General features: G+C 44.2%; 1 protein-coding gene across 1 annotated transcript in view; it reads left to right on the top strand.

The window, feature by feature from the left end:
- The window catches only part of negr1 (neuronal growth regulator 1), a gene marked incomplete at both ends in the record, with an annotated part of 123,382 nt that overhangs the window by 53,027 nt on the left and 47,410 nt on the right, over positions 1–22,945 (top strand). Inside the window, 2 exons of the mRNA XM_084459054.1 lie at positions 8,408–8,533; positions 19,838–19,969. Of these exons, the coding sequence (XP_084315180.1) occupies positions 8,408–8,533; positions 19,838–19,969 (258 nt within the window). The remainder of the gene's footprint in view (positions 1–8,407; positions 8,534–19,837; positions 19,970–22,945) is intronic.

Below are 22,945 nucleotides of genomic sequence, written 5' to 3'. Positions count from 1 at the left end.
AAACGTGAGCAGCATACTAGGACAGAGTAGGGCTGACCCCATTTAGGTGATTGGTGGATTGTTTGGTTAATGGTCGAGCAAAAAATTTACAAAATAAAATAAAAAGCTCCACACATGAGTAGAATAATCCATTCTGGATGCTGTGTCACTCTGAACATGGCCGGGTCTACATGCTCTTGAACTGTCATTAGCCTAGCGTTACTCATTTGTGTCATTCACTTAAGCCAGTTATGAAACATCAACCACGGTGTGCATGCAGGTGAATTCATTAAAACAAATTGGTACATAATACATTTTTTAATTTCGACCAGTTGACTAATCAGGAAAAACGGATCTATTTGCTTGACTAATATTAGTTTTAGTCAGGGACAGCCCTAGCCTGCCTACTGACACAAATATGCGGATGAAAGAAATATTTTGAAAGTGTATTTAGGCAGAAATATATTTTTATACTTTCCAGTCGTATGGCAGCGCTCCAAAGAGAGACACAAGCCTCTCTGTCTGTCTGACTGAAATGGCGATAGTTTATGGCCGCTGCCAACCGCTGTCCGCCATTAATCATGACCTGCCTTCTGTAGCGTGACCCCTGACCTTTATCCGCGATGTCAGGGCGCTGTGACAGATGGAGACAAAGTTGAGTGTCCTCACATCTGATCCCAGTCTTGCTTGAGTGTCCTCTTGCAGAGCTCAGTGTTATATACTAGCAATGTCTATGACCAGGCCTAGCCACTTCTCCCAAGTGTTTTTAAAACAAGCTGCAAACCCACATTTCTCAAAGACAGCCTACATCATAGGGCCCTGCCTCTGTGACAGATGAAAGGAGAGAGACTCTTGCAGAGGTATTTTGTTTATCTCACGGAAAGAGATGCCGAGAGTCACTGATTAGCTTGAATATATTAGAAGCCGTTTCAGTAAGTGTGTGAAACCTCATTTGACATCCCCACGGTAGCCTTCTCAGCTAAGACTGATGGCCACGAAGTATTTTGAAAAGTTAAATTTTATCAATTGATTTTCTTTCATTTGTAAAATCCTGAGAAATGCATTGAATTGCTAACCAGCTCTTAAGAATATCAATTTCTGCATCATTATCCTCAACCGTAATAATTAATCTCATGTATCAGTTGTGGCATTTGGGGAAGCATGTTATTTTTGCATCATTAGATAATGATGAGGATATTAGCATAAACTGATGACTTGTTAGTGGAAGCTGGACTTGCATCTTTGTCATAGTTCATTTTTTATCTCAAAAACATCTTCACTCAGATTGTAAACTCAGAATTTCAGAATTGACATGCTCCACTGCCTGCGCATACTATAAATAACTAATTCAGTCATTCACATTCAATCTTATCAGAAACCAAAAGCAACAACTTAACTATAAAATAGCATCCGAGCCCAGAAACAGAAGCAATAATAGGACATCATGGTAACAATACTGATGTATTATAGATTATTTGAGATTATGAACATATCTTAAATGTATTCTATCTCATCACTGCTTTTGTTAACAGTATCCAACAATGTTAGTACTATTTGATACGAGCAAGAAGCAGAAGTAGGTCACTAAAATGGGTTGAGAAAGGAGTCTGCAGTAACTTTATTCTGTATTAGGCTGTTGAAGATGTGGACAGACTGAGCCTCAACACTGTATACCAGGTGCTTCTACTGTACGGTGATTCTCTGGAGAAAGCTGAGATACAGATGTAAAAATAAATCTAGGTCATCAACTACACAAAACCAAAGCCTAGCTGCTACAGATATGTCTTTTACAAATGACACCTACACACACGCCAAGACAACTTGGAGAAACAGAGTAGGTTATAGCGTAGTATGAATAAAAGAACAGCAAAAGAATGTGAGCCACATTATTCAGTCCACATACTGTAGGCATTACAATGTACCCCTATCCAAGGATAGCTTTGGTGTACTGTACACTCATGTCTCATGAATGGACCCTTGGGTCCGCAACCTTGAGTGTGTTAATAGTTAGAAAGCTGACATTCATCAGACATAATGACACCATTAGTACACTAAGTGCTTTTCAAAACATGCACTTGTCTTGAATAGTTGTATCCACAACCATTTGCTATGAACAACCATTTCTATGACACATACATTGGAACTTATGAACGACAGTTTAATCTTGGGCATTTCACAGATACAGGGTCAGAGAGCAACATTCATGGCTGTAGAGGTTGTTTCGATTGTCCTCTGCACCTCTACAGCTCAGCGCCCCCCCCCCCCCCCTCACAGTACTGTAGCTGCTAGGCCCAAATTAATGAAAACAGAGAAAACATCTATATGGTTTCTTAATGGGCCATTCTGGCCAGTTAAATCTTCCAGACAAGCTCATAGCCTATACACTGCAAATTAGGCATCTGTGTCACTTTAAAAAGTGCATGTCACAAAATAAGTAAGCTTATCTTGTTGTCTTGGTGCCCACAGCTGTTTCAATGAGCTGGATGTCCGTGACTGAGACGGCTTGTTGTTTTGTACTTGGCTGAAGTTTTTCCGAAGTACAGTGCATTATCTGGGGACACTTTGTGACATTGCAAATGGAGGTAATCCCCATTGAGTAATATCATCTCTCACTGCTTATGTTTAGTTTCTGCGTTTGACACCTAATTCAATGATTGAAGTCAGTTTGTTTTTACAGCCTGCGGAGAACGTAAATTGAAAATCAGCATGTGTACATTAACACACAGGTAGATTTCACAAATTAATCGATAACAATGTCACAGTTAACAGCCAGCAATTCGGAGAGGCCTTAAGACAAAAGCAATATTCGGATTTTCAAGGATATCGTCTGGCTTCATTTCCAAGAGCTCCTGGCTCCTGATTAAAAGATATCCACCCTCAAATCAGATGAGCATCTGCTCTCCATAAAGCCCTTTAAATCACAGGTATTAAGGACCAGCCTGGCACCTTAACTATGGTTCTCCCCTCTACATGGAACACAGAATATAAAAAGTATGATATGAATAAATAAATAAAATGAATAGTTGGTTTATTCCTCCCCTGCTCCTCTCTCTCCCACCGCCTCTCTCTCTCTCTTTCTCTCTCTCTCTCCTCCTCCCTCTCTCTCTCTCCCTCCCTCTCTTTCTCTCTCCCTCCCTCTCTCTCTCTCCCTCCCTCTCTCTCTCTCCCTCCCTCTCTCTTTCTCTCTCTCTCTCTCTCTCTCTTTCTCTCTCTCTCCCTCCCTCTCCCTCCCTCTCTCTCTCTCTCTCTCTCTCTCCCTCCCTCTCCCTCCCTTTCTCTCTCTCTCTCTCTCTCCCTCCCTCTCTCTCTCTCCCTCTCTCTCCCTCCCTCTCTCTCTCTCTCTCTCCCTCCCTCTCTCTCTCTCCCTCCCTCTCTCTCTCTCCCTCCCTCTCTCTTTCTCTCTCTCTCTCTCTCTCCCTCCCTCCCTCTCTCTCTCTCTCTCCCTCCCTCTCTCTCTCTCTCCCTCTCTCTCTCTCTCCCTCCCTCCCTCCCTCTCTCTCTCTCTCTCCCTCCCTCTCTCTCTCTCTCTCTCTCTCCCTCTCCCTCCCTCTCTCCCTCTCTCTCTCTTTCTCTCTCTCCCCTCTCCTGTGGCGCTGAGCGTTCTGACAGGAGGCCTGGATTTCCCCCCTGCTGTAATTGGAATGGGGTTTGGCAGCAGTAGGTGTGCAGTGATGGGGTGGCAGCACCCAGACCCAGAGGACCTGTCACAATTTATAGGAAGCCAGGCCACGTTTTCCGCTTCGCACAGAGAAACCCCTGCATTTTAATAGTGCCGCTGTAAGCGTTTCTGTAATTCAAGGTGGCGTCATTAGAGGCTTATTTATTCACTCTGGGGGCACCAGGAAGAAGAGGAGGATGCTGCCTGGATCAGCCGTGGCAGCTCCGTCACGCTGCCTCCCGCGGGGCTAGAGTAGGGGAATCAGAGTGGAATGGGCCAACATGACAATCACACCGCCGTTAATGAATTAGCACGTAAAGAAAACAAACCGACTTTGTCTTGTTGCCAGGGTGACTGCAGTCACGACAACTGCCAGGGTTGTTTGAGAGTGGAGGCTTTACAGGGGCAGAGAGGAGCGGGGAGACGCCCGCGACTCTGGAGAGACGGTATACTGCTCTCTCTCTGGAGAGACGGTATACTGCTCTCTCTCTGGAGAGACGGTATACTGCTCTCTCTCTGGAGAGACGGTATACTGCTCTCTCTGGCGACTGAGAAGCCCAGTAAGTGTGAGACCAGAGAGTTAAGTGGAGTCCTCCAAGCAGAGCTCAATCAATCAATCAAAGCTTTATTTGTAGAGCGCATTTCATACACTGAGGCAACACAATGCGCTTTACAGAGAACAAGGGAGGAGGGCATACGACCCACCCCTACATATTCCAGAGGGAAGCAAAAAAACAGTTTCACCCGGGGGCCAGAAAAGTGAGCTGTAAAAAAAATCTTCCCTCACCCCTCTCAACAAGGCGATCAAGCAATCTCCTAGAGTATGTTTGTCTAACGGCTAAGAACATTACGTGCTACCACAAACAGCATCTGCATAGAGAGTGAGAGCCCAGGGTTTGAGATTAGATAATGTCTAGTATTATCATACGCTCAATAGAAGGTAAACGGGTGAGCATCATATTACCGTTGACCTTTTCTGCTGCACACAATTGTAACGCATGTTGAGTGGAGAGCTAGTGAGCCATAGAGACCCTCCAAGGTCATTCACACTCCCATTCACACTCCCATTCACACTCCCATTCACACTCCCATTCAGACTCCCATTCAGACTCCCATTCACACTCCCATTCACACTCCCATTCACACTCCCATTCACACTCCCATTCACACTCCCATTCACACTCCCATTCACACTCCCATTCACACTCCCATTCACACTCCCATTCACACTCGCATTCAGACTCCCATTCAGACTCCCATTCACACTCCCATTCACACTCCCCATTCAGACTCCCATTCACACTCCCATTCACACTCGCATTCAGACTCCCATTCAGACTCCCATTCGCACTCCCATTCGCACTCCCATTCACACTCCCATTCACACTCCCATTCACACTCCCATTCACACTCCCATTCACACTCCCCATTCACACTCCCCATTCACACTCCCATTCACACTCCCATTCAGACTCCCATTCAGACTCCCATTCACACTCCCATTCACACTCCCATTCACACTCCCATTCAGACTCCCATTCACACTCCCATTCAGACTCCCATTCAGACCCTTCACTTTCTCTAGAAAACATTATTTTCAGTAGCCTAGACAGAAAAATGACAGGACCCGGGGTGTTTCATTGTGTTGGGCAAGTTACTGAACATCAATAACTAGTTACACTTACTAGTTACTTATTTCAAAAACGTTTTGACGTTGACGTGAACATGAAATGTGATGCTATTTGTCCATTGCGCAAAAGTAACGAATATCAAGCTGATTTAAATTTAATTAACTGTAACTGCATTATTTTAATTTTAATTATTTAATTACTCACATTACTAGTTACCGCCAAAAGTAGTGGAGTTACAGTAGCACATAACTTTGTAACGCGTTACTCCCAACGCTACACATTACACAGAGTGCGCAGTGAAATGGCACACAACATACAAACATGCACCTTTGGGGGTCGCTGATGGAAATTGTTCCCTGGACTTCTCCTACCCAAGATGTCCTCCTCCAGGGGCAGCCAGGTGCAGTGGGCAGCCATCGTTCCTGACCCCTGGGACAAAGTCCAAACGCTCAGTCCAGGTCTTGGTCAGGGACCAGACTGAAGAGCCTCTGTTCTTCTGCAGGTTTTTCATACTGGGTTCTTTGGGAGGAAACCCTTGGGATCATGGGAAGGATGTGCAAACTCACTTAGAAAGACCCGGAGACCTTGCTGTTAGGTGTCATTACTACTGTAGGTGCTGTGCCACCGTGCCGTGAGCGATTGTGGAGTTCAGTGTCTTGCTCAAGGATACTGTGGCACCCTGCCAGAGCTGGGATTGAACCGAGGACGTTGCGATCCCCAGCCAGCCACTCTCCCTCCCGGGTTAAGTAGTGTTTGTCCCATGCAACAATAAAACCAGTCTCTGTCTGTGTCAGACAGGAAAAGCATCAGATTTAATGGAATTTGTAACAACCACCAAAACCTGTTTCTCTTAATGTCCTTCTGTAACCACAGAGTACCACTTTAAATGACAGCTGAGTAATTACAGGATAATACCATGGTAATAACCTAAACCCTCTGATTCCACATTATTACATATAAATTACCGTCTGTTTCCATGTAACAAATCATTGGCTTAAATAAGATGTTAGTGTTATGGTTCGGGCCGGGTCCGCCCCGGCTCACCCCCTGCTCCCAGTCTGGACCCGCGTTCCTGCCCTGGACCCCCGATTTGCCCCGGACCCCTGGTTCGCCCCGGACCCCTGGTCCACTCTGCTCGCTCCTGGTCCAGACCCTCGCCCCTGCCCGGGCCCCTGGTTCGCCCTGCCCACCCCCTGTTCCCGGTCCAGACCCTCGCCCCTGCCCGGGCCCCTGGTTCGCCCTGCTCACCCCCTGATCCCGGCCTGGATTCCTGACCCTGAGCTCCTGTGCCCCCTGGACCCTCCTGGACCCTGAGCACCTCCTCTCCCAGTGACTGCCCCTGCACTACCCCCAGAGACTATTGTACACTTTGTCCACATTGTCACTTGGTTTTGTTCGGCCTCCTTGTGTGTTTGGTCTTGTGTTCGTTGTGTTTGGTCTTGTGTTCGTTGTCTTGTCTTCTATGTTGGTTTGTGTCCTCCCAGCCCCAGCTCTAGACACCTGTCCCCTCACTAGTCTCACGTCACTCCAGTCCCTCCTCTCCTGGCCCTTTAGTTCCCCCCTCTAGGTCTGCCCAGTCCCTTTCCCTGTCCCAGCCTCGTTCCCCGTTCCCTTCCATTGTGTCCTTGTTCCTGTGTCCTTGTGTTGGTGTCTTGTTGGAATCCCTCCATGTCCTTGTCTGGGTGATAGTCTGCACCTGTGTCTCGTTATGTCTTGTTGCACACCTGTACATTGTTCCTTGATTGTTCTCCCAGAGTATATATGCCCTCCTGTTTCCTTTGTTCTCTGTCGGTTCATTGTCAATGTTAGTGCGTGTTTCCCCTGCGGTTCCTCCCGGTATTATTTTGGATATTAAAACCTATATTTTGAACCTGAGCTGCTTGCCTGCCGTCTGCTTTTGTGTCCTGCCTCAAACCCTAACAGTAAGAAGGAGATTGGGGGGTAATTACACAGATAACTTATACTAGTAACTGCTGGTATGTGCTGGTAATTCCCTACTAATAATGCAGATATTAATATGATATTATCCCCGTAACTACACAGGTAACTAACTACTAGTAACTTACCATACCCTGTTATTACCGAGCTGTGATGTTAAGTGGTACCAGTGTGATGTGTTGATGCTAGGAAGGATGGAATGGTGTGTTGTCATTTAAACAAAGGATCCCCAACTAGTCTGTGAAAGGCTCAGGGTTCCCACCAGGACAAGATAGCATCAGCAGACAAACTCAACATTTTTTTTCCCATTTGTGCTATCAGACTTTGAGCTGATGTGTCAACACTGGGTCCAACAGCAAGTAAACATGGGAGTCAGACAAGCAATAACAACATCCAACAACAAAGACTCCCAAGTAGTCCCCCCTCATACCAGAGGTTGACTTGTGTTCATCTCAATTAGATCCACATCTGTTGATGGAAAAGTGTGCACTATGTAGTACCAGGCTGGAGGGGCTGAACAGTGATGGGTCTAGGCTGGAGCTGCTGAACAGTGATGGGTCTAGGCTGGAGGTGCTGAACAGTGATTGGTCTAGGCCGGTGTTTCCCAAAGTGTGGTGTGCAGAGGTACTGCAGGTGGGGTGCGGAAAAAAAGACGAAAAAAAAGGAAGCTAATTTTGATTAATATATTATTTAAATTATTATTATGATGGCTTTGACAAAATGATATGGAAATGAATAACAAAATAAATGTATTACTATTAAATACATGTATGTATTACTAAAATAAATGGTCATGTTGGCATTCAAGTTAGCGAACTAGCTAGATAGCAGCCGACAAGCTAATCCAGCACAAATTGGTGCATAACAATTTCTGGGGGAGGACACCACCAAGCCTGAAAAGAGGTCTAGAGGAAACGCTGCCATGTCTGAAGATTAGAGCTGGATTTAAACAGGAAGAAGAGGAATTGATGATTCTACTTTCGTTTGATCGTTTTTTTTCAGGCATTAAAGGAACACGCCAACATTTTGGGGAATTAGCTTATTTGCCATCTACCTCAGAGTCAGTCAAGAAGATACATCCCCTTCTCTTTTCTGATTCCATCCAACACCCTGGCCCTCAGTGACCCCAGCTAATGAGCCTAGGGTCACAGACTCAGAATGGTAATCTTGTTTCTCTGATGTTTTGTTTTTGCTTCCACAGTTCCGCCGAAGATATATGACATTTCTTCTGACATCACGGTTAACGAGGGCAGCAACGTGTCACTCATCTGTACGGCCAGTGGGAAGCCACAGCCCACTATCTCCTGGAGACACATCACCCCTCTGGGTGAGTTCACCTTCACATGCAGGGCTCTCACACAGCTGGGCTGATGGAGGGGTGGATGGATGGATGGATGGATGGATGGATGAATGGAAGGATGGATGGATTTATGGATGGATGGATGGATGGATGGAAGGATGGATGGATGGAAGGATGGATGGATGGATGGATGGATGGATGCATGGATGGATGGATGGAAGGATGGAAGGATGGATGGATGGATGGAAGGATGGATGGATGGATGGATGGATGGATGGATGTTCCAGTCAGGTTTTCTGGTATAAGAAATGCACACTTTTGTACATATGATATTTTACATTCAGATTTTATAAAAACCTGTTTTCACTTTGTCATTATGGGCTATTCTGTGTAGAATTTTGAGACAAAAAATGAACTCAATCTATGTCTGTAACGTAATACAATGTGGAGAGGGTGAAAGGAGTGTGCAGACTTTCCGGCTTGACTGTATATTCAAGTAATTGAACTGGAAAAGGAGGTTGCGCTTCAATGGGATTCTCAATGAAGTACTAAGCCCAAAATCCAAAGCATGTTACCAAAAAATGTGAAAAGGTAGCACATCTCAATTTCCATTCAGGGATGACCAAAATACTAACATTCCACTGTTTATTTGGCTTACATCAGAATAGAAATACGCTAGAAGTGACTGCATTTTACCTTGGAATGACACCTTATTTTACAGACAATGCAAAGTCAGAGTACAGCAACTTCAGAATAAGGGTTTGAATTAAAGATTTTTATGTTGATAGATTACTTCATATATAAACAAAGAATTGCCAAATTGTCAATATCCTACCTACAATATATTTGGCTGGACAAAAAAAAAACTATTAAAAACAACAACTTTAAAGTCATTTTTCAAGTTAAGGCATTTTGCCTTTATAGGGCCATATACAGGTTCAATGTGGTGATATTATTATTTAGGAACCAATCACATTTATTCAACCATGGTTCTAGCTTAAAGTACCAATCACAAAAAGGATTTTCACAGAACACTGTTTCTGGCCATCGCTACTTGGACCATAGTATACACTAGATAGCAATACAAGGACATTGATTAAGTCATTTTAAAAGTTCTCGTGTCAGACTCGTGAGTCACGAGAACTGATACATTTTTGTTTGAGGAGTGATGCCGTTTAGTGTGAGGCATGAGAACTGACAACGTTTTGTTTGAAGAGTGAGGCCGTTTCATCCGAGGGGTGAAGACCCCCAGGACATAATAACATGTAAATCACACTAGTAAACTTAGATATTGTGAATTCCATAATAAGAATTGTACTCCCAGTGTGAGGGTGGTTGAACAGTTTCTTATGTGTTGCGTTGTTGCAGCAGGCACTGTTACCACACCTATACACGCCTGCTGCTCTCAACCATATGCTCTTGTTTTATTATTGTACATGACAATGTTTTTAATAACGTTCAAATTATTCTCATCTCAAGATGTGTTTGTGAGACTTAGCCATGCTAGCCAGGCTGTGTGTGTGTGTGCATATCAAATATAGCCTGTATACCCCCCAGGCCCATTCAGAACACCCCTTCACTTGCATATTACAGGATAAGAGCATACTATACTTATCTTATAACCATGATGGTGGCTGCCTTCATCTCATACATGTAGCTGTCAAATTCTCCTCTCTTGAGCCTCTCGCTCATTGTGCCAGGGAAGCTGATCAAAAGAACCGTCCACAGAGGCAACGCACTAGTCTCTCATTCTACTTTGAAGTATCCCTACTTTGAAGTTGGCTAGGATAAAAATGACATTCTGGTTAAATGAAAAAGCTGGAGACTAAATGTAATCACTCTCTCATGGTCTAAAACATGTCAAAAGGAGCTGTTTGGGCTGTGAAATGAGAATCAGCTATTACAGTAATGGTCATTTCACCCAAGGGACTTGGGACAGCAGAAAGGCTGGAATGGTATACATGCACACTCACTTTAACATACAGTTATATTTAGTGTATAGCTAAAACCAAAGCATTTTGGGTCCAGTGATATTTGACAGGCGAGCAGAGCAACGGTGCGTCAAAGGCTTAAGCAATTGACCACTCGAGGCAGTGGGTTACACAGGATTTTACCACAGCTACGGGGCGTTGTTAGGCCTGACGCGATACCCCTGTAGCTGTGGTAAAATCCCGTGTAACCCACTGCCTCGAGTGGTCAATTGCTTTTCTACAACGGTTACTACATATATACATTCAATCATTTATTTACCGATCATTCTTATCATTTTAGTATTTACAAAATCTTCCACGATAGGCTATAGTTCTGAATTGAATGGTTGCCAGGCAACATAGGCTATCTCGCCTATTTGGGTTGGCCTTGTTCACATAAGCCATAAGGCATAATTGGGGTGGTTCACGTTTATTTGAATATTTCCAGCTATAGTGCAGTTATTAAAACAGTTCTCCAGAGCACTCGTTTTTGCTGGTAGGGGAAGTGTTGGAGTCGGACTGATGAGTGCGTTTTTGTAATAGGATACGAAAAAGGCGAGGTTGCTGCAAGTGGTTGCTACGCAAAGCATAGCCTACGGCTTGATCTTATCAATGGCCTCGTCAATGAGATTAACGGCGCATTAATACTAATTGTTATGCTAGCCAATCAGAATCAAGTATCCAAACTTTCCGTTGTAGAAAACTAGAACTGACAGGAAAGAATTTATATTCAATAGAGATGCAATGGAGAATGTACAGAGATCCAACAACATGATATGCCTTGCAACATTACCAGCTGTTGTGAAACAGCAATATAAAATACTCAGAAGACTTTGTTTGCGTATTAAAATATTGACTGACATAAGGCCAAACGGGTGGAATAGTTTTGAAATCACGAACATGCTCACCATGGCAGCTTTTTTTCTTTGGGTGGGCTTTCTCCAACACTCAGCCATTTTGGGGGGAGATTGTGTGTTTGTACTATAGATGGCTCGGCTGCAGCAGCAGCCAGTGAAGTTTGACAGGATGATAAATTGCCTTGACTGACTGTCAAACTCATGTTTCCTCTCCAACTGTTTTCGTGTTTGCTTTATTTGTTCTCTCTCTGTCGACTGCAAAGCTGCCAACTAATCAGAAACGTCATGATAGCTACTGAACTGTTACCACAGGGCTGTACTGAGAAGACACGTCTTAAAGAGCTAACATTGGCACCGACCGCTCCAACGGCTCAGACCCAATTTTTTGGGAAAAAATCCTTCCACTTGTCTGCCCCTTTGGCCTAGAATGAGCTTCAACGAACTATGAAACGGCAGGAGCTTATCTCACTAAACTATTTTAAAGTTATAGGATAAATGACATGGAGGAAAATGAAGTCCAGGTCTGTAAATGTTTTGATCCATAAGTTGTAATATTGCTAAAAATAATTGTGCCTGCATGCCTTTAATGTGTAACTTGATGTGTCCTTTTTTGTGTTGGCTGTAAGCCGACACACCAAGAAGAGGGAATTCTATTTGTCGCTCCTTCCCTCCCTCGTTGTCGTTGTTGACCTGCAGTTCTATTGTTGCTACCACAAGAGGCAGTGGTCCCAGAACATCAAAACAAATAGACTCCACAGATTTCCCAGGTCAGCGGTGGCCGAGTGGATAGTGCGCTGTTTATATTATCTCGCTCGTGCCAGACAACAGTCCTTTGCTGGTCCATTCACTTTGCCGTCAAAATAAATCGGTGTCGGCCTATTTAGGAGAGGCGCTCATATTTACAAGTGTGTGGAAGCTGCTGCTAGTTGTTGTGAGCCCATGATCTTACTGGCTATCCCGCTCTCATTGTGCTGGATTAGCATTGGAAGCATTGGAACTGATGTGTCCAGGTGACAAGACCCATCTTTATTTATCAGACATTATCATCCTACCAGTCCCGCACAGAAACAATCCAGCCAACACACATAAGCCAGGCTTGACCTGGCCTGGTTTTAATCTGTAAATGTGAATGCCTAATCTGTATGTATTATGTTGTAATGCGTGTCTGTAATTTATGTGCTGCTTTCTTGGCCAGGTCAAGAGATTGTTAATCTAATGAAACCTAGCCTGGTTAAATAAAGGTAATAAATCATGTAATTAATTAGATAATTTTCAATTGACTGATTTTTTTTTCAATTGTCAGCCCTAATACACCTGTATTAGGGCTGACAATTGAAAAAAAAAATCACACAACTCTGGTTTTATCTAAACTTCCATCTGGAAGCCTTTTGCTGAAGGCATGAACTAAACTGTTCAGCACACTGGGGGGTGTCTCCTGCATCATGGCGTTATCTCACCCAGGGGTCACATGACTGTTTACCTGACAGGCGTGTGAAATGAGCAGATTATCAGTGTTTCACATCCTTTCAGTAATTCAACCAGATAAACACTCGAGTGTAGAATTACGAGAGGAAGTTCAAATGTATTAATATGATTCATTTGCTTTAATTCATTTTTAACACAATATATATATATAATGTGTGTGTGTATATATGTATATATATATATATAAACACTGGCTTGTTTGATACTTACATAATTTATACCATAAGCCCTCCTCCAGAGTTAATACTTGGTAGAAGCACCTTTGACAGCAATTACAGCTGTGAGTCTGGTTGAATTGGCGAATAGCAATTTTCTCACCACATTCTCAATTGGATTGAGGTCTGGGTTATGACTGGGCCATTCCAGGATATTGACATTTTTTGGTTTTTAAGCCACTCCATTGTGGCTTTGGCTGTACGTTTGGGGTCATTGTCCTGCTGGAAGAGTCATCTTTGCCCAAGTCCCAGGTCTCTTGCAGACTGCAGCAGATTTTCCTTCAGAATTTCTCTGCATTTTCTCCATTAATTTTGCCGTCTTCAGGTCCCTGCTGCAGAGAAGCATCCCCATAACAAGATGCTGTCACCACCATGCTTCACGGGAGGGACGGTGTTCTTTGGTTGATGTGCAGTGTTAGGCTTATGCCAAACATAGCACTTAATGTTGAGGCCAAAAAGTTGTATTTTAGTCTCTGCACATCAGACTATTATCTTCTTCCACTTGGACTGAGGTATATTCACCGCCTTGGAAATGTTCTTATATCCTTAACCTGATTGGTGCTTTTCACGAACCTTGCCCTGGATCTATCTGGAATGTCCCTTGGTCTTCACAGTATAGTCTTCATTTGGGATGCACTAACCAACTGTGGGATCACCCAAGGACAGGTGTATTTATTCTGAAATCATGTATAATACCTCAGTTGCACAGGTGGACTCCATTCAACTAATTACGTGACTTCTGAAGAAAATTGATTGTGAAAGAGCTTATGCAGATGTGTCATAGATTATTATTTTTTATTTCTTTAAGTCTTTCACCTTGGTGGTGCAGGCCAGGTGCTCGGTGACGTCAGGTTTTACTGGGGGTGAGCCCTTCAGAGTTCAGCTGCATTCTGGGTTGGGAGAGAGAGTCAAGCTCCGCCAGCTGCTCTCCCCAGCCGAACACCAGCCCAGGTGGAGGCCCTCAGTTGACAGACTTTGCTTAGCTTACGGTGGTTAATCACAGCTACTGACGGGGGGGGGGGGGCTCCACGAGAAGGTGTCTGCCTCGCCCCCCCCCCCTTATTAAATACTGACGGTCACATCTCCCATTTCATATCAATGTTTGTATCTGCAATTTGCACTCTTGTACTTCACACAGGAGGATATCGATCTTGACTTCTTTTCCTCTCCAACCCCTCACGCATTCTTTCTCACACCTAGCCCTTTTTAATAGTGTGGCACAACTGATTGCCATGATAAAATGACACTTTTGCCACATCATTCAAGTTATTCCACCTCCATAATACAGTAGATGCCTCTCCACTTCTGGATACTTTGCATGACAATACCAACATTGGAACGTTGTGCCTATAGCACTTGCCTATATCCAATAGTGTTTGACTGTACAGTAACCTTTGTCACACTGTGCCACTGTAATCACAGCCCATATATTTTCAGCATAACATAATGGGGAACTATAGTGGTTATTGCTTAGAAAGAATTCACTCATCAGGGTCAGAGTGAGTGAAATTGCTTTTAGCATATAGCCTACTCTGCCCAGCTAGTGCAAAATGTGCTTTGATAAGCTTTACCCATTGAGATTTGAATCCACAGGCTAAACGAGTGACCTTTGATATGGCTGACTAGAATGCGTCATGTTTCCTATTAGCATTGCTGGCATGTTTCTCTTTTCCCAAGAGGCCTGCATGACCATGCATGTTTTGTCATTAACGAGGGTTTTTGGTCCAACTTCCCGAATCACATCCAGGAAACAACCACAGTGACAGAATATCCCATCCTGGCAACTCACTCTGAACCATTAGCTACATGCAGCAAGATCCAGACTGTTTGGATGGGACTGTGTTAGACACTAGCTTAAATGCTTAAGTAGCTTTGCTGCAAAGAGTCTCCAGGCTGCGGTATTGACACAGATGAATATTTAGGACTGGCAAGTATTTCCAGTGCCCAGAGTGATGTCTACCTTACCAGGTCTGTGGAGTTATAAAACATTGGTGTTTTACACCTGGATTTAGCCATGAGTATTGTTAAAGGTGGCTGATTTTCCATTGAAGAGTTTGACTGCATCTAGGAGAAAGAGTTGTACTGAGCACACAGCCTAATCTGTGCTGGCTCACATCTACACCACTGTATCGTTATAGACACATAATGGCTTAATATCATCTCAAAAAAAGTTGTTTTATTTGTAGTCATACGTTTTATTTCTTGTGACACACAACCCATGTACATGTGCAGCTACATAGAACACAACAGAACATGATCTGAATTTGCAGTGTGCGGGAATCGAACCCATGACCTTCTTGCTGTGAGGTGACGGTGTAACACACCGAGCCACTGTGCCGAGACTAATATCATAATTTAAGTTTCTAATATCATAATACCACAGGTCCGAGAGGTTGGGCCACCGCCTTGCTTGACACATATTTTAGCCCTGTTCCATTAGTGACCCAGATTTTGAACGCTCCAGATGGACAGTGGAGCGATGGTTCAGCGGTGGTTCTGGCCCGGTACCGTGAGCAGACCCGGGCGGAGATGCTCAGAGAACCAATGAGCGTAGTCTTCTGTATTTACGACAGTTAAAAGGATGAATGCATGTTTACAGAACAGCAGCCCCACACTATAATGGGTTTTTCCGCGGTGCTTGTCCTATCTGTATGTAGCAGCCCCGGAGGAAGAGCTCTCCTCACTCAACACACAATGTGGGAAATTGCTTAGTGTGACGGCACTTTGAAAACATGGCTGCTGAATACGAAATTAACATTGAAATTATTTCCTTTAATTTGTTTGGATTGACGTCTCCCTCAGGTGTCAGGGGCTTCTCTGAGTCTCTCCAGGGAGACACGTACAGTAGGCTTCTCTGAGTCTCTCCAGGGAGAGACATACAGTAGGCTTCTCTGAGTCTCTCCAGGGAGACACGTACAGTAGGCTTCTCTGAGTCTCTCCAGGGAGAGACATACAGTAGGCTTCTCTGAGTCTCTCCAGGGAGACATACAGTAGGCTTCTCTGAGTCTCTCCAGGGAGACATACAGTAGGCTTCTCTGAGTCTCTCCAGGGAGAGACATACAGTAGGCTTCTCTGAGTCTCTCCAGGGAGAGACATACAGTAGGCTTCTCTGAGTCTCTCCAGGGAGACACGTACAGTAGGCTTCTCTGAGTCTCTCCAGGGAGACATACAGTAGGCTTCTCTGAGTCTCTCCAGGGAGACACATACAGCAGGCTTCTCTGAGTCTCTCCAGGGAGACATACAGTAGGCTTCTCTGAGTCTCTCCAGGGAGAGACATACAGTAGGCTTCTCTGAGTCTCTCCAGGGAGAGACATACAGTAGGCTTCTCTGAGTCTCTCCAGGGAGAGACATACAGTAGGCTTCTCTGAGTCTCTCCAGGGAGAGACATACAGTAGGCTTCTCTGAGTCTCTCCAGGGAGAGACATACAGTAGGCTTCTCTGAGTCTCTCCAGGGAGAGACATACAGTAGGCTTCTCTGAGTCTCTCCAGGGAGAGACATACAGTAGACTTCTCTGAGTCTCTCCAGGGAGACATACAGTAGCTGGCAGCAGACTGGACCGGGTTCTCTCTTTGCTAAATACAGTAGCACTTGGATTATTTAACCTGCTTATTTTTAACCTTTTTAACGTATACATGTTTGTTTAAATCAACCATTTTATGCAAGCTCTTTATTCTAGGGTTATAGTGACCTTAGTGATTTCCTTCATCCCTGTTCTAAATCGATAAGACAACCAGGAGCTCATTGTGCAGTCTGGGAAAGAGAGGCGGACAGAACTCACAAGGATGTTATGGAACCAGCAAATAATAGGCTGACTTTGTATTATCCATCTTAGGGAAACGTACATTAAGGGCAGAGTAGTTCAACCGCGTGATCTGACCACTAAGCAGGAGAAAACACAAATGAGGAACTGAGACATGAAAGCCAAAGCCTCCTCATACAAAAGCCTGGCTGAGCCATTTCATAATCCATAAAACAGTGCATGTAAGTGCTTGGGTGGTAGCCAGGGTGAGGAGTTACAAATTAGACTTGGCTAGAAATCCTATTGTATATGCAACACATCATGTGTCATGTGATTGAAACCTGTTACATTGTTTTCTGCATTGTTCCTGACAAATAAACGAATACTATCAATAAAATAAATAAAGCAAATGTGTGTGAAAGCCTGTAGTTGAGCTATTTCATAGTCCGTAGAGCTGTCATGTGAGTGCTCAGTGCTGCAGCCCACACAGGGCTACACAGTTTGTCAAATATCATGGTCAAGTAGAATTGCGTAATGATTTCAGGTGTCGACGAAGCATCTCTTCATGTGCTACTCTAGACTCACCTTGTGGGATATCGGATTTCTTCTTTCCCAGATGAGAGAGTGTGGAACACACATTACAGGACCATCATAGGGTGAGCTCTTCATTAAATTCAGTAGGCAACAGAGAAGGCCAGAGTAGGTCAACCATGTGATCTGACTACTAAGGGAGGGGGAAGCGCATGTGAGGAACTCAGGAAGCCAAAGCCACTCATATGGGTTTCATAACCCAGGAGCAGTGCCTGTAAGTGCCGTGTGCGTTAGCCTCACACAGGGCCATACAATAGGGTGGGATAAGCAGCCAAACCACTAATGGTTCTTAAAAATCCATCAAGGCCAGGCAAGCCATATTTTTTGACTGCCAATAAAATGAATATAATATAATCTATGTGTGGTTTGAGTCTGCCGTCCACGGCCGGCCCACTTACTCACATGCGACTGTAATTGGCTCCGCCCAGCGACCGCTGGCGTGTGTGTTATTTTGTTTGTTTGTTCGTTCGGTCACATAGCAGGATTATACAAAAACTACCTGAGCGATGTTCATGAAACTGGGTGGAGAGGTGCATCATGGGCCAAGTTAGAACACATGAAACTGGGTGGAGAGGTGCATCATGGGCCAAGTTAGAACACATGAAACTGGGTGGAGGGGTGCATCATGGGCCAAGTTAGAACACATGAAACTGGGTGGAGAGGTGCATCATGGGCCAAGTTAGAACACATTGCATTTTGGTGCAGATCAGAATCACTGGGAGGATACACAAATTAAAATGTAATTAATACACTGCACTCTGACTTTTATTCCTGATTTACGCTTATTCCTGATTTACGTTAACACTGACGAAGGACGTAGGTCCGAAACGCGTCCGTTTAGTTTTTGACTGCTGCTGCTATATGCATTAAAAAGCATTAACCTTATTCAAGAGTGCAGATCTTTCCTCTTTTTTGGGGGGGGGGGGAGTCAACACATGTACCACACACATTTACAAAGGTTCATTTCACATGAAGAAGTGTGGTAATATCTGATCACTCCCACATGTTCCTGGGTTATTTGTGGTTGGGGTATGTCAGGTTAAAGCACATATGCTTTTTATTATCTGTTTGGGGAATATATGTGTGGTGTGCTGTGCTGGATCACTACACAAGTCTTATTATTGTGAAATAATTGCATTGTGTAGCTTGTCAGGGTACATGTCACAATTTGTTAGGTTGCCAACCTCTTTCTATAGCAAGCACAAAGCCAGAACCCCCTGAAACCATTGATTCTTCATAACTTTACTCTTGTGCTGTGGAATTTCAAATAAACCAAAATAAACCTAATCTATGCTGTTCCTTTTATCCTATCATGGCGGTAGCCCTTCTCACCACTGGATGCCAGGGCTAGACACTAAATGTCTGTTCATAACACTAGCTACATAGACGAATGCTAGCTAGAGCTTCACCAACACTCTTAGGTGGTATGATAAATGTATAATATTGCACGGAAAAATCTGATGACACACTACTTACAGTATACTGTAACTGCTAGGTTTTAGTTGCAGTAGACTGCCTGAATAATAGTTTTTTTGATTTATAAGTTGGCTTTTTTCCCATTACTAGCTACTGTACGGTAGATAATGGGAAACCATCTAGAAATCAGTTAGCAAAGCTAGCTACCAGCCCTACAGCAAACCGATCTACTTGGTCATGAAAATTATTTTCTTCCTGATATGTTCATCAATAATTTATACATGCTTTCCTCATGCTACTTGTGTGTGCGAACCAATAACGTCACTCAAACTATGTTTTATACAGCGAACATCATTACAATGGATTTGTTCCCAAATTCAATATAAAACTGTGACAATTTGTATTTACCTCTTCAGTGGGATCAGGTAGTCTTTGCGACAGCAGCTCAAACAATAATAGCACCTGGGAACGCTAGGGGGGGTGGGGGGCAGCAGGGGGGGCTGACTAGGGACTAGTCTGTGGTCACTTTAAGCATTTAATCCAGATATTATCAGCCGAAACAAGCATGTCAGTGACCCTTTAAAATGGATGCCACAGGGATGGGGACCTTAGTTTGCTTGTAGGGAAATGTCCTCATGCTACTTTCCACACTATGCTGGTCGTGGCCGGTATCATGGCCTTCGGCATGGTTAAGCATCCATACAGTACTCACATGCATTCAGCCAGGGGGCTTGACTGTGTGCCAGTTACACTAGCTGACTGGTACGGAAGCAGGAAACTGATTAAAGGCCAATTAAACGTGGAGGGATCCATATGCTGATAACCCAGAGCTATTTCAGGTTCAGATTCAATTGATGCCTCTTTTTCCCCCCCATCTAATTGCAGTTCACTTAAATGACTCCGGGTCGGATATCGAATTATAGAAACGCTTTCTCTGAAATATTGCATTTCCTACTGTCCTATGGTCTCCTGTCTGGGACAATATTGATATTGAACTGTTTCACTGTGGTTTATTTGTTGTATTTGACTCAGTTTGACTCCCTCTTTGTGTTCTCAGCCAGGAAGTACGGCAGTGGAACGTATCTGAACATCAGTGGGATCACCAGGGACCAGGCGGGGGACTACGAATGCAGCGCGCTCAACGACATCGCCTCTCCTGACACCAAGACGGTGAAAGTCACAGTCAACTGTAAGTGTTTCCATATCTATCTGTCTCTAAAGGGCTAGGGTGGCTAGACAGGCACGCCACACTCTACTGACGTCTGACCTGTCCATCAGGTACAGACCACACCCACTCAGGGACACGCCCAGTCTGGCGGGGAAGAAGTTGGAGGAAAAGTATGAGTTTGAAGTTTCTTAATATTTAATGAGAGAATTCCCTTTTTGTCTGTGCGGGGATGATTAATTCATGGGCGAGGAAAGGTCTGGCTGTTATAAGGACGGCCATTATGCAGGTAATGAGTCTTTCAACAGTGCGAGGAGACAGTAATGAGCACCCAGAGCATTAATGAATGATACTGACTTCAGTCATCATAGTCATGGAAATCAGCAGCTCTGTGCACAAGAAGGAAGAGCGCTAGACTCTTATTACTCGTTCCTCCACTTCTCTCCTTCTCTCTTAAAACTTCCTCTCCTCCGCCGTTATTCCCATGGTTGTCTGATACCCCGAGCTGAAGCACATCTCTGGCCAAGCTCATCAGTCACGTTTCTGGGATAGGAAGGGTGGAGGAGATGAAAGAGGAAAATGTGTTTGACCCATTTATGCCGCGCTAGTCTTCACGCTAATCACCCGATATGTAAATGTGATCAGACACGCCTCTCTCTCTCTCATTTCAACTTCCCACTTCCTGTTTCCCATCAGACCTATTGGTATGGGTTGCAAGGTTACAGTGTGTTATGTTACAAACTGTTTTCAGTCTGTTTGTATTCATGTATTATTAAATGGCAATTTGAATTCATTCTGTGAGCAGCGATCTAACAAGCTAGAAGAAGAAAAAATGGGGGCGAATTATTATTCACAGCTCCTCTGTAGGGCTTCAAAATGAAAGATGATAAAAGATGACATGTCTGAACATGCGTATGTGCTGACAGCGATGTGTAATGATTGATATATCTGAAAGCCATGAGCTCACATGTTCAGGGGAATTCAAAGATTTGGTGGATGGGTTTGATTTGTAGAATATTTGAAAGGTTAACAGATACAGTAGGTAGCATTCTTTTTGCAATGGGACATTGTCACTGCTGTCAACCTGGGGTAGAAAAGAAAATTGGACTTCATTCCTGCAATCCCGCAATTACCAAAAGGTTAAAGGGGTCCATGTTTGCAAAACTAACTTTTTCATTGTTTTTTAACACACAAGGTATGAAGTGAAACCAACCAGTATATTTCTTTTAAAGATTAAAAAAAAAAAACATTTGAAATTGATTTTCAAGATAATGGTCAAAGTCGGCTATTTTGCCTCTTTTTTAACTGTCTTTTTGATCAGATTTTGTAATCGTATTAGGCTTGGCAGAGCCTGCAAGCACCCCTTTCCTCTGAGTTAACATGGTTTAGTCCGCTGTGCAGATTACTCTCAACGTCTGCTGCGGGGCGAACCATTCCACTTCACTTTGACACACACATTCATTTAAACTGAGGCCAAATTGCAGACTTTAATTTTGAAAAGCTCTTTTCTTGAGGTAGCGTGTGTGTTAAGAGCCAGTGTCCCAGATGCTCATCCTATATCTCATTGTATTATATAATCAATGCTCACTGGAGGGAGGGTGGAGGTGACGGTGTCTACACCGTGTGTAAATCTCAGCGCTCACTTCCTCCTGCTCGTAAATATTTGACTCTTAGAGATCGTGATGTCCAGTGTGAGTTATGGGTGACACATAGATGCCATGAGGCAGACTAATCCTCCAGCCTCAGGAGCCATGAGGGGGGATGGTTTAGGACAGGCTACCTACTCTGATAACTACTGTTCCACTGCTATTGTCACGCCTCAGCTGAATCATGTCACTGTATCATAATCCAGTTCATTAGGGGGTTTTAGGGATATTCTGGGCTCTTTAAGATAAAGTGTATAGCTGTGTCTACAGTAAGGGCAGGAATAGGTGTCTGTTTGTGTGTGTGTGTGTGTGTGTGTGTGTGTGTGTGTGTGTGTGTGTGTGTGTGTGTGTGTGTGTGTGTGTCTGTGTGTGTCTGTGTATGTGCGTGCGTGTGCGTGTGTGTGTGTGCGTGTGTGTGCAAGGCAAGGCTAGTTTATCTGTAAAGCACATTTCAGCAACAAGGCAGTTCAAAGTGCTTTACATTAGACATTAAAAGCATCAAGACAAAGTGCAACACATCAAAGGTTATATAAAATGAAGCAAAAAAAGGACATTTAAAACAATATACAGGAAAAATAAAATACAACAATAAAAGTTAGTGTAGTGTATTAATAAATAAGGGCACGTGTGTGTGTGTTTATGCTGTATGTGTGTGTGTGTGCGTGCGTGTGTGTGTGTGTGTGTGTGTGTGTGTGTGTGTGTGTGTTTATGCTGTGTGTGTGACTCTGTGAGAGAACATCCAGACATGGGGGGATTGTGACAAATGGGCTAATTCACAAAGATAAGGGGCCACAATGAATGGATTGAGGTGGTCCATTTGAGCAGCAGATCCAGCATGGCAGACAGAGAGGAGGGCCAGCTGGTGAGCCCCCCCTCCCCGCCCCTCGCCACCCCAGCCTCCCTGCGCCTCCGTGGGGCAGAGAACGATGAGATCTGGGCCCTCTCCTAATCTATCATCCAGGCTCCATGCACTCTCACATCACAGTGTGCTCAGGCACCAGACACCGACCCTGGAAGCGCAGGGAGAGGGACTCGCCAGGTTCGGAATTAGAATAACGGTATTACCCCGGCCAAGATCTCTGAAGATGGAAATATAATACAATGACTACAAGAAAGCAGAGAGCACAATAGTAGTCGGCCGTGCCAACACGGCTGTCACGCTGGCCAACACACTGTCCGTTTTGTCAATGAGTTCAATTGTGGCTGGAAGAAATGATCTACAGCCAATCCACCTCAAGGGCTCTCAGGGGAGGGGCGCGGTGAGGTATCAATTTGACTGTGTCTGCCCCCACAAAACCCTCAGAAATGTGCCATGTTCAAGGTACAGACACTCGGGGAAATGATTCAATGAAAC

This window comes from Borostomias antarcticus, assembly GCF_949987555.1.
Source record: "Borostomias antarcticus genome assembly, chromosome: 26".
NCBI classification, from domain to species: domain Eukaryota; kingdom Metazoa; phylum Chordata; class Actinopteri; order Stomiiformes; family Stomiidae; genus Borostomias; species Borostomias antarcticus.
This window is presented reverse-complemented; position numbering and strand designations above follow the sequence as displayed.